Source organism: Molothrus ater, chromosome 1 (genome assembly GCF_012460135.2).
Source record: "Molothrus ater isolate BHLD 08-10-18 breed brown headed cowbird chromosome 1, BPBGC_Mater_1.1, whole genome shotgun sequence".
Lineage (NCBI taxonomy): Eukaryota > Metazoa > Chordata > Aves > Passeriformes > Icteridae > Molothrus > Molothrus ater.
This window is the reverse complement of record NC_050478.2, coordinates 59,642,999-59,656,024: the sequence shown is the minus strand read 5'-3', so window position 1 is coordinate 59,656,024 and position 13,026 is coordinate 59,642,999. Positions and strand designations below refer to the sequence as shown.

At 36.7% G+C, this 13,026-nt stretch overlaps 1 protein-coding gene across 2 annotated transcripts in view; it reads left to right on the top strand.

The window, feature by feature from the left end:
- Positions 1–13,026, top strand: part of ATP9B (ATPase phospholipid transporting 9B (putative)) — a 150,473-nt gene that overhangs the window by 4,555 nt on the left and 132,892 nt on the right. For both annotated transcript variants that reach the window (XM_054514570.1, XM_036402314.2), the window contains exon 2: positions 11,485–11,658. In XM_054514570.1, coding sequence (XP_054370545.1) covers positions 11,485–11,658 — 174 coding nt within the window. The remainder of the gene's footprint in view (positions 1–11,484; positions 11,659–13,026) is intronic.

The following is a 13,026-nucleotide window of genomic DNA, read 5'->3' as shown; positions in this document are numbered from 1 at the left end:
AATGTGAGCTTTGTTAAAATACCTTTATTTTCCTGCTGCCTTTCAGTTGTTTGTTAGAATTGTGTCTTAATTCTAAATGACAACGTGATTTTCGCAGTCTAGATGTTATTCGTTGTATTCCAGTAGGTTTTGATATTTCATGTGTAATTACTAAGAATAATGTCTCCAAATAACAAAAAATATTATTTGGTAAGACCATGTAACAATCAGAGCTTTTAGGACCTAACATCTCCTGTAGAATGCTGTTCACAGAAAGTTCATGGCTTATATTGTTATAAGTGCAGGTCTGGAAATCCTTTCAAAATGTCCATAATTGTTCAAACCCCCAAAATATTAATACATATTAGTGGAGTTTACTCATTGAATGGGCTATATGCAGTGATATTTGGTACTTTGTACAGTTTTGTGAAATGCTGCTAGTTTCTATGAATCTCATTCCCTGGGTATTTCTGAATGTTTAGAACAAAAGTTCTTACAGTATCTGGGCAGAGTTATACAGGTTTCAGTTTCATCTTCTTCCCAAAACACGTGTTAATTGAATGGCTCTACATGTTTCATCCTGAAAATGAGCTTGAAAATGATGGATGAGGCTGAATGACTGACAATATTGGCATTAATTTGAATTTTAATATAGTTTCTGTGATAAAAAATTCCAAAGATGGAACTGAATTTACTTTTGAACATCTGTGTTTTAAAACTGCTTTTGCAAAGTGACAGTAATTTCTTCCAACATCTGTTGTTTGACCAGAAGCAATAACTTGTTAAGTCCAGAAACTATAAGTATCCATGGTTTTGTTGTTGGTTTTGTTTGTTTGTTTGTTGGTTGTTTGTTTGGGGTTTTTTGTTTTTGTTTTTTTGGGGGTTTTTTGTAGAAATAGCATTGTTAATGCTATTCATTCTGCTACTCTGGACATGAACACAGAAACTCCTGGAAGTTAAGCAGCTGTGGGAGTGTGTGGGAGTGGGTACTGCTTATTAATTCTCCATATGTGTACTGGCACACCTGCACTTCCTTGTGGATAAAACTCCTAATGTCATCCTGGTTCCTGTAGTGCTTCCTTTACTCTGTGACAAGCAAACAGAAATGGCAGCAAAATGGATGCACCATTACAGATGAGTCTTCTGCCTCTGTAGGACAGAAATCTTTGCTGGAGGTAGCGACTCAAAGTGAGATGTATCAGTAGTTACTGTGATGCCAAAAGCTGCAAATGTTACAGGTTCCTTTGATACTTGCTAGAAATGTCATGAACTCTGAACAACTAAATATGTTATTCCTGGGCAGTGTTTCAGGCTACAGGTGCTGATATATAGATGTTATAGTGTATTGGGAATGAGATCACATTAAATTACACAGCTATATGTTATGCTGATGTATTTGAATATATATTTGTTATAATACACCTCTGTCTCTTGTTTCAGCATAAGGAGGAAAGGATCAAACGCTGTATAAAGAAATCTCTCTAGAATAGTCCTTAGGAGAGTTGTCTGTACTTTCATGCCATTCTTGCGAAGTGGATCAATCATGTATGTCCTTTGTTCTTTTCCAGGAGAACTCTCACCCCTCTCTTCTTTATAGACTTGACCTGAAATTCAAAGTGTTTGTCTCTTTTTCATTAAAAAAAATTCTGACATTGATGCCACTGTCTTGCAGGACATACTGCCCTTTGTTTATTAGCCTTTCCTGGATTGTGGTTTTGGACAGAGATTCATCCCTGTCATTTGGAACATTGTCACTCAGTGACTTTTAGGCTTAGTGTTAGATCCCATCTCTGAATTCTGATTCTTCCAACAAGGTTGTTTGTGTGGCAGCTTTGTACTTGGGATGCTGTATTTGTGTAACAGTGGTTGAGTTGGGTCTGTTTTCAAGATCTCAAGTTATGGAGAAACTAGTTCTCTAGTTTTTAGAAAAAGGAGTAGTTCATGTATTCCCATTCCTGGACTTTCTGGGGTTTGTTTTTTTGGGATTTTTTTTGTTTGTTTGTTTGTTTGGTTGTTTTGGTGGGTTTTTTTTCTCTGCTAAAGACTGTATTTATAGGTTAATCCTGCTGGTTGGGACTGACACCTTATTTAGGATAGATGCAGATTCTGAAACTTCTGCCTGGAACAAAGGTCCAAGGAGTTTGATGTATAAGTCTTGAAAAATAGTCTTGTCATATGTGAATATTTTCAGACCTTTTATGCAGTGTGTATTGTCATTGTTAGGTTCTGGGGCTTTTACTTTTCAGAGCAAAGTTTAATGATTTAATGATGCAGGTAAACCATATGGCATGCATATGAAGTTGTTCACATTAGCAACTGTAAAATAATTTTACAAACAATAAGACTTCCATTGGCGCCATACCTGAGAAGCAGTTTGTCGTATTTTATCTACAGACACAAATTTAGATGACATACAAAACTTGGGTGATTTTGGTAAAAAAGTGATTTTTAATTGCAGTTCTTTAATTTGACATTATGTAAATTGTGCATTTGGAAAATGTTGTCTTTATGTTTCTCTGTTCACTAGTAATGGTCTTTCATACCAAGACAGGTTTACAGAAAGTAATAATTTTTGGCACAGTTATTCTTACAGTAACTATCCTGATCTGAAGTGTTTTGATCATTGGGCAGAAAAAAAGTTTGAGAACTTCAAATAACTATTGCAGGTGTTACTATTGTTTGCATAAGCACAAGTGACTGCATGTTTAAGCTATTATTTTTGCATGCCTTCCTGGTTTGTACCTGTAGTATCTAAATGCAGTGATTTGTATTGCTTGGGCAGGCATTTGGATTGCTAAGAAGAGGGAGAGAAAACAATTGATTGGGCTACAATGTCAATAACAATACCCAGTGACAGTGATAAAATGGCCCTGTTGTTCTGATCAATGACATACCCTACTAATTAAAAAAGGGTTCTGCTGAATGTAGATGATGTTTCCTGAGGTCTTACTGTGTACTTAGGTATTTCTGGTATCTATTTGTTAAATACAGAGACTCACTCATCTTGTCATGGGTTGAAAAAGATCTTGTGTTAAGGTATACACAGTGCTTTGTAAGGTGAGTAAGGGGTAATAAGATGGGTGCCTTTTATCATGGAGGCTCCATTACATGTCTTCCAATTTGCTTCTTCTGTATGTTGTTCTAGTAAGAAAGTGTGATGTAGGAGAAAGAGAGGGCAAATAGCATTCAGAATATTTGATTTTTCTCTGGAGGAACCTGTTTTAGTATCTCTTTTAAGAAATTTTTTAAAAGCTACTGATGAAAGGGAGCTGCTGTGGTAATAAGTTTCTATTATGCTTGTAGACCTTTATCTGAACAGATGTAAGGGGTTTTCCCTTAGTTCTGCAAGGCTGAAGATACCAGCTTTTTGTTTGTTTGGGGTTTTTTGTTTAGTTTGGTTTTTTGTTTGTTTGGTTTTGTTGTGGGGTTTTTGTTGTTGTTTCTTGGTTGGTTGGTTGGTTGGTGTTGTTTAATTTTTTTGTAGTAGTAGTTCAACAATGCTGCCTTGTGGTTTTCTGTATTATCTCTCTGTATCATTTGGGGCAAGGAGGCAATGATTTATTTGGTCTTATTGCTGGAGTTTGGTCTTACTCATCTCAGTAACACAGTAATAAACTTGCCTGCATTCAGTAGAAGTACTTTTTCCTTATATTTTGTTGTTCAGTGGATAAACATGCACTATGGCAAGAATATTGTACTGCTTTTAGAAGATCCTGGATGTAAATGTTCTGCTCTACAAATATCCAGCATCCTTAAAAGCTGTTAGTATTAACTGTGGTTACTCCATAAAAAATTGTAATAGCAGTATTTGTGTGAGCGTCTGATTTTTTTTTTTTTTTTTTTTTTTGTTCAGGTCAGGACCTGTGTTCAGAGACTTCCCAAGAAACACTGATTAGGGTGTTATACTTGCATTAGAGACACAGCTGAAGCTGAATACGAATGTAGAGCAGCAAGTTCTCATCAATTTAAAAAACTTTAGAAATACCTTTTCTGTGTTTTTTGGGAAGAGGTTGAAGAAAATTCTTTAAATTTCATGCATTTAGCTGTAGAAGATTTTTCCATTTTCAACTTCTCTTGTAATCTAGGAGCAGCATGATTGCTTTGTAGTTTAACAGAATTTACTGCTGTGTGAAGCATAGAGGTGTTTGAAATTAGAGGAAAAATGTAATTTTTAATTCTTAGAAATGCAGGGTAATATTAGAGGAAAATAATTATTTGTAACTTGATTTTTCTTGGGTAACTTTCTAGCAAAGCAATTTGTTTTGTGGATACACTGGTTATTTGTTTAAGAAGAAGGGTTACATGAAACTACATGGTTTAGTTATAAACATGGTTATGAATGAATGTGCCTTGCTAAATAAAATCTATGTAGCTGCAGTTTCCTGGGAATTTTTTCTTCATTAGAGGACATGATCTGGACAGTTTTGTCCGTGATACAGGTAGTCTACAGCAGTTGTTGATTTGGTGGTTCATCCTTTGGGAAATAATTTTTGCTCTTCATATGGAAATGCCTGTCACTTTCTTCATTTTTTTTCTACTGATGATGCTTCTCTACAATTTGGCAGATTCCTCCTTTATCTTCAGACTAGGAAAGTGTTCACATAGGTTGGAGGTAGAGCAGGATAGGGTATGAGTGGGAAAGATTGTCACTCTGTCCTGTGCCCATGATGGGAAGCAGAGGGAGTCCTGTGGCAGCCACTCAGCTAAATCACCAGCTCTCAGCAGGATGGAACATGGTCACAGCATTGGGTGACAGTAGCTCAGCTAGTCTTTCTCAGCTTTTTTACTCAAGACTTTCTGCTGCAGCCTCTCTTCCATGCTACTCTGCATCCCACAGCCATCTCACGGGTCCAATTCATGCATAGACTCATGACCATGCATTCCTTTTTCCTCCCTCACTAGGTTTGAGAAATACTGCTTTAAAACATCAGCTTTGCTTTCCATCTTGTGAATGATCATCTATAGCAAAACTAATAGGTGATGAGGAACAAATATTTATGCAGGATCTGACACAGTGCTTATATTCCTACCTGGGTCTTTTGATCAAGTAGATAAAATAACCCTCTTCATAAATACTGCTTCTACATTTGTTGAGTGAGTAAAACTAGAAAAGTATGCAGTCACAATTGCCCCATGTCTTGCACCTTCCTGCTGCACCCTTGGATATTGCTCCTTTAGAGTAATGGAAAGCTGGCAGAAAACATAGAAATTATTATGGACCTAAATAGGTAGCCAAGTTAGATTTAAATAATTTAAAATGTCTTCCATTACCTGTTATGGTACCTATGAAACTCTGCATCTACTCTGGCAAACAGCCATCAAAGTGGAATGACATAGGTACATGTGACTTGAGGCATCATTTTCACAGCAGATATTTATATCAAAATTTCACTTAAAAGTATTTATTGTACATGACTTTCTTTCAGTTAAATCTGTTCAATGAGTTTCCTAATAGTAGTCAGGTTTTGTGGAAAGTTGTTTAATATTAATGTTCCTTTTTTTCTTAGGAAACCATATTTTGTCAAGATAGTTTTCTTCATACCTGATTTAGTAGCAGTCGTGCTGAGAGTTTTGATGTCTCCACTCTGGCTTCTTTATTCATGTTGCTTTCAGTGCTTCCCTGTTTTAATACAAGTTTCTAGGATTATACTTAATTGATTTGTCACTCAAGGAAAATCAGCACTTCAAGCAATTAAGTGCAGCAAAATACTAGGTAACAAAGACACAAAGATTTTTGTTCTCATCCTAGTTATGAAAAATCCATTATTCATTACCTTACTGTTTTTAAATACTGAAGTACAATTTTCCAACACAATAGCAAAATTGCTTTTGAAACAGAATAAATTGCTTGCCAGTTCACAGGCTGTATTTTGAAGTCAGGCTTACCAAACACAATGATGCTTATGCTCATTATCTTCACTACGTGGTGAAGCTCCATATTTGAAAGTGCAAATGTAGATACCAATTGTAAGAAAAAGAAACCCTTGTCTTTAATATAATGGTAAATAAATCTTAAAGAAGTTATGATTAGAAGATCAATGCCTTCTGCAAATATTACCACATTTACAAAATAGATTTTAACATTAAGCATCTGTGATTTTTCTCCATCAAATCTCTCCCATGATTCTCTTGCATTAATGTGTTTCTTCATGAAAGATTTTACCCTGTTAACTGTGTTACTGTTGTTTATAAGAGATACTATTTTCCAAATCAGACTCTTGTTAACTTTGTAGGGAAGTAAAAGGGATGTGTTACTTGTGATATCTTGTACTCTCAATTTTAGCTGTCAGACTGTGATCTCACTGGGTGGTGTTAAAATACATCATTAATTAGATGTCCAAGAGCAAAACACAATGCAACATAAAGCTCTCTGTTAAAACCATGATAATATAATTTACAAATTTAATTAGAAAAGATTGTAAAAGCATTGGACAGGAGTATGTTTAGACACAGGCCTGTCTTATTGGAAGTATAAGAATAAATATCTTGAGTTTTTACTACACAGTGGTTTTATTACCTAGTGTTGATCTAGTCTGAGAGAAATCAATGTAATTTGGTATAATATGGATCTTAACCTGTAATAACTTCTGTGTTTTGTGAAGAGAATTTTTTGTATAGTGTTTTTTCTTAATGTCCATTAATAATAATAAGAGAAAATATATTTCTAGATTGTCATATTAAACTAAACAACAGATACAGCTTTTTGCAAACATCATTGTGAAGACCAAGTTTTCTCATGTTTGTTTTAAACTTTTTTTTTTTAAGTGCATGCTCTTAGCAATAATTTGGAAAGCATTTTCCATGCCATATTCTCACGTAACTTTCTGGAAACTCCTAACTTTTAATATTAGCACAGTTATTTTATTGTGAAACTTTGGTTGTGTTTTCTGCAGTGTGGCAGTGCTTTTACACCATTTGAAAGCCTAATGTACTAAAGGCTCCAATGCTCAGTTGACTTGCAATGGGGTACAGGAGATGTTTGTTTATTATTACTCCTAGTTATCTAATGTGGTCTGAACACATCCCTTAATGGTGTTCCATGACGAGCGATTCCAAGGCAGTGAAGAAATCTGGGCATCACCTGCCGAAGAAAAGAGGGAGTGTCTAACTCAAGATTTGTTACACAGTAGTGGGTTTAGGGCTTTTTATTCCCTTTCCCTATTAGAGTTTACTTCTTAACTGTGTTGATACCAATTTATTATATAGCCAGTGTAAAGTATGCGGTGTACCTTTCCAATAGAAATTTAATATTCAGTCTCTTGCTTCCCTCCCTCCCTTTCCTGGCATCCAAAAAAGTTAGTAACTGCTTTAATATATATTCTTGTATACAATAAGGCTCAACATAGAAAATCTAGGGGGAATAGAAATGGTTTCAGGTTTTTGTATTATATATATAGTGAGTTGAAAAAATGCAAGCCTTTTAATGCTTACCCCTTGTGTTTGTAATATTGCTTTTTTAAAAAAAAATACTGTATTTGACTGAATACTGTTCAGGGTGTTGCTCTGTCAGCAGAACTCCCTCCTGCTCAAGCATGGCCACCTACAGCTACTTGCTCAGGATCATGTCCAGACAGGTTTTAAATGTCTCAAAGGATGGAGATGCCACAATCTCCCTGGGCAGCTCATGCCTGTGCTCAGTCATCCTCAAGTTAAAAGTGTTTCCTGATGTTGAGGTGGCACCTTCTGTATTTCAGTTTGAGCCCATTGCCTCTAGTCAGTCCTGTGACTGGGCACCACTGAAGACAGCCTGGCTCATTCATCTTTGCAACCTCCCTTCAGGTTCATAGACATTAATAAGATCCTGCTTGTGCCTTGTCTTCTCCAGGCTAAGCAGTCCCACCTCTCTCATTCTTTCCTTGTAGGAGAGATGCTTCAGTCCCTTCATCATCCTCATGGCCATTCATTGAACTCTATTCAGCATGGCCGTGTCTCTCTTGCACTGGACACACTGCTCCAGGTATGGCCACCCCAGTGCTGAGCTGAGGGGAAGAATCTCCTCCCTTGATGTGCTGGCAGCACTTTGCCGCATGCAGCCCAGTACCTGTCTTTACAGTGAGGGCACAGTGCTGCCATCCACCAGGATCCCCAAATTTTTGCTGCCAGGCTCCTTCCCTGGAGTAGCCCCCAGCATGTAGTGATGAGTGAGGTTGTTCAGGTGAAGAACTTTGTAATTCTTCTTGCTGAGCTTCCTGAGGTTCTAATCAATCTGTTTCTCCAGCCACTCAAATTTGCACTGGATAGTGGCATGTTCGTCTGGCCTGTTGTTTTTCTTTCCAGTTTTGTGTCATCTGCAAACTTGCTGAGGGTGTATTTTTCCCCATCTTCCATATCATCAATGAAGATGTTAAACAAGACTAAGCCAGTATGGATCTCTGGGGTACACTGACCTAGTGTACTGACCTCCAACTAGACTTTGTGCCACTGACCACCCTCTGGACCTGGCCACTACGACAGAATTCAATTCATCTCGCTGTTTGCTCATTCAACTACTGCAGCAGCAGCTTGCCTACAAGAATTTTATAGGAGACAGTGTCTAAGACCTTACTGAAGTCCAAGCAGACACTATCCACTGCTCTTCCCTCATCTACCAGGTCAGCTATTCAATCTTAGGAGTTTATCAGGTTGGTCAAGTAGGACTGACTACTCCTGCTGACTACTCCTCATAATTTTCTTATCCTTTTTTGGAAAAGATTTCCAAAGATAAGCCACTCTTCCAGGGATTGTGATGAGACTGAAAGCTAAGGGCAGGTTCCCTGGGTCCTCCTTCTTGAAAAGGAGGAGTGGCATTTGCTTTCCTCCAATCTTTAGTCACTTACCCAATTGCCATGATTTTTCCAAGATTATTGGAAGTGACTGTGCAATGACATCTGACAGTGGTTCCTCAGCACTTGTGGATGTATCCTATCAGGGCCCAAAAGCTTTTTTATATTTTTACATGCAAATATATATACATATAAATAAATACTACTAATATATATGCATGTTTTATTACATATTATAATTATTTTATTATATATGCAATATTACACTATATAAAAGAATATATATATAAAAATATATATATACTATATATATATACTATATATACTAATATATATATATTAGTATATATTATATATTAGTTTGCTTAAGTGTTTCCTCATTCATCTTCCTTGCTTTAGGCTTTTTTCCTGTTCTCTGAGACCTGGGACTCCTGAAAGTCAGTGTTGCTAATCAAGACTGAAGCAAAGCCATCCAGTACCTCAGCCTTTTCCACGTCCTGTGTAACTATATCCTCTGTGTTATTCAATGAGACCCCATTTTCCCTAGTCTTCCTTATCTCACCTATGTACTTAAAACTTCTTGTCTCTGACTTCCCTGGCTGGATTCAGTTACATTTGGCTATAGCTGTCCTAGCTTTGTCCTTGGAAGCTTGGACAATGTTTTTGTATTTCCCCAGGTTACCTGTCTTTTTTCTACCCTCTGTGCACTTCTGTTTTTTTGCCTGGGTTTGAATAGCTCCTTGTTTGTCCAGTCAGAGCCATCCCATTGGATGGGAATTTCTTGAATTTGGAGTAGGTGATCCTTGAGTACTAGACAGCTTTTTTGGGTCCCTCTTCTCCCCAAGACCTTATTCCATGGGACTCTTTCAAGCACTTCTTGAAAAGGCTGAATCCATTCTGAATTCCAGGGTTATGAGCTGCTTGCTACCTTCCTCCCTGCTCTCAAGGCCTTGAACTTCACCATCTTATGGTCACTGCAGTCAAGCTGTGTTACCTTCCCATCCCCAGTGAGTCCCTCCTTGCTTGGTGAGTATGAGGTTCAGCAGAGCATCTTGTCTCATGGGCCTCCTCCAGAGTAATTAGAGGAGGAAGCTGTTGTCAAAGTGCTGCAAGTCCCTCCAGGATTGCCTATGTCCTTTTGTGTTGTTTCTCCAGCAGATACCAGGGTGGTAGAGGTTCACGATGAAGACCAGGGCTTGAGAATGTGAAGCTGCTCTTCTCTGTCTGTAAAGGGCCTCGCCTGCATGCATTTCCTGTTCAGGTGGTCTCTAACAGACACCCACTAAAATGTTGCCTTTACCTATTCTCTCTTTGTTCTTAATCCAGAAGCTCTCAGTTGCCTCCTCATCCATCCCTAGGCAGAGCACCATGCACTCCATCTGTTCAGTCACATACAGGGAATGAATTTCTAGTTTTGTTAATTACTATTTTTAAATGGTTTAGGATTAGCTTGCTGGGGAGAAAATGAGACAGTCTCAGGATTCACCTTGTAAGAGATGACTTTAAATACAGTTTCATAAAAATTAAACTTCCTAATTCTGAGTAACAGTGCATCTTCTTTCAATCATCCTCCCTAAGGTATAAAAGTATGAAAGGAGTAAGTTAGTCAATTTAGGTGCATTTAGAGGAATTTTCTTATTGTGTTTTGTCTTAGCTTAAAAAGCATTCCACATGTGTAAAATTGAGATAATGGGTAATAGTTTCTGGAGAGGAAAGGACCATTGTTAGTCCAATGTTTCCATGGGTCTGATGCCTTAAGTTTTACCTGCCATATGTTCCAGATTCTGTGCTGCCTTAGTATATAACTCTGAATTTCATATAAAGTGTTAGCAAGTTCTCTTCACAGTTTAGTTAGACAAAAGAATCCTTTTCCAGCCCAAGAACCAAGGATACCATTGCAGCTTCAGGCCCAAAAAGTGTAAACAACAGCGAATTGAGGAGCATGGGAGGATGGGACTTCATAACCTGAAGCTGTAACTGGGCAATTAACCCCAATATGTAAATGGACCAAAACTTGTAAAAGTGTGAAAACGTGTGACCTGTCATCAATGTTGGGTGTAGCCTTGGCTAGGCTCTTGTACTGCCCAAGGTGTATCCTTTGAAGGCCTTCTTAATAAATACCTACTTTATTCCTTTAACACTGTCTAGCCTCTGTTCTAGGTAGCCTCTCAAGGCATCAGGTCCCACAGGCAAATCTTCTTTGCTCACTGAATGTTTTTGCATAGAGTTATAAGAATTAAACTATAATGTTTTCATAATAAAAAGCATTAATGGTAAGTGTGTAGAAAGTGAGGCTCAAAGGCCTGCACACACAAGAAAATACATCAGGAAAGCACCTTAAAAAAGCACAGTGGAAATATAAAGTCTGTACTTCTGTGAAAACTCAGTCACTTGTGTCTGCTATAAGCTTTGCAAAGTACCTTCTACCTAACAAAATCTTACAAAGAATCCTTTGACAAGTAGGAAGTTGCAACTTTGTATGCACATATTATATAAAAATTAAGAATTTCCCTAGAATTATTTATACCATGATTGACAATGATTGCAGTCTTTCTGCTGTATTACAGAATTTTAATTAAAATCTTGATAATGTGTTAACAAAAATGCATGAGATACTTAGATGAAAATATCTCCCTAATGAAAATCCATAAGGCAAAAATTCACTTGGTTAGTTTAGGAAATTCCCAGTAATAAAAAGTGATGTACTCAGTATTTATGTAGTGCTTTTATCTCATTTTGCCAGGTACCAAGCGGAAGATGAGTCCTCTCATTTGGATGAAATGCCACTAATGATGTCAGAAGAAGGCTTTGAAAATGATGAGAGTGATTACCATACTTTACCAAGAGCCAGAATTTCTCAGAGAAGAAGAGGCTTAGAGTGGTTTATCTGTGGCGGCTGGAAGTTCCTTTGCACTAGGTTTGTCACACACTGGTACTTCTAATTAAAGTTTTAAAAAAATTAAATAAATACTAACTTTGTATTGTGTGTTATGTGCAGAGTACAGAACACAGAATAACTTGCTTGTTGTAAATATTTTATTTATTTTAATTATTTGCCTGCATTTTCCTTACTAGGACACTGCCAGCTGTCAAAAGCAGTTCTGAAGAGCTGATACTGTTTGTTGTGCTTCTCCTGTTTGCCTTGCTGACTTGCAAGAGGGATCATGAGCTAAACTTGTATTAATCTGAGGTCCATAATTTAGCATGTAATCCTGGTTCTCACTTCACTCAAAGCTACATTAGGGTAGAGGGGTTAAATTTTTTACTTTAGTGGATATTAATGCATTAAGTTTACAATATATATAAATTTATTGATGTTGCTGTAAGGAAAAAGCAAATTCATCAACTAATGATTAGTCAACCCTTCAACTTTAATGGTTGAAATATAAATTTAACTGGTGGTCTTGCAGTGAATTACAACTGGAATTAGCTCTTGTGATTTGGTTCTTTCTTAAAAACTTTCTACGCCAAACTCTGCTGTATGCAAATACCTTGGAATATTAATTTTCCAACGAATTTTTAACAAAACTTCTAAGTAGTGAAACTGCTCTTAGGGTTATTGAGGATCTTCCTTTTTCTGTAATTTGGAGTGATAAAATCTGACAATGAGTAAAGTGAAGTGAGTGAAGCATTTTTAGTGACTTTAAATGGCAAATGCTTTCTTTGGAGATGTTTTTAGAACAGATTTAGATAGAAGTCTTCACAGCTGATTTTCATGGTGTATTAAGAGGCCTGTTGTTTTACCTAAGCAAAGCTGTGTTTGTACACCTTCAGTTTTTTAAAATAATTGTTAGAAAGCTTTAAAAAACATGATCTGTGTTGATTTCTGTTTTATATAATGATTTAACAAAACCTCATGGTTTATTAATTTTATTATAGGGGTTAAGTGTTTGGAAGGTAGAAAAGTTTACAGAAGTAGTGTTTGTATATGTTAATGGATTTGGGAAGCAGTGTTTCTGGTACAGACCTACATTTTAGCTGTTAAAAAACATTTATAAGTATTTAAAGAAGTTGTTAATCTTTTGGACATGTCTTTAAGTTTAGATACCTTTCAAACTATACTTTTATGTGAGTTCAGCTCTGTAAGTATTAGTGATTATTAGTTACTGTGGTTATGTTGCTGTAAGTTTGATGAAGACAGGCGAATCAGTAAAGACTGCTGACATGGAATTTACAGTGTTTGGATAGAGACAGGCAATTACAAGGTGAGTTTATATTGGAATTAATCAAAAATTTTAAGAGATTGTCACAAGAAATGGTCATTAATGGTGAAGATTGCAAAATT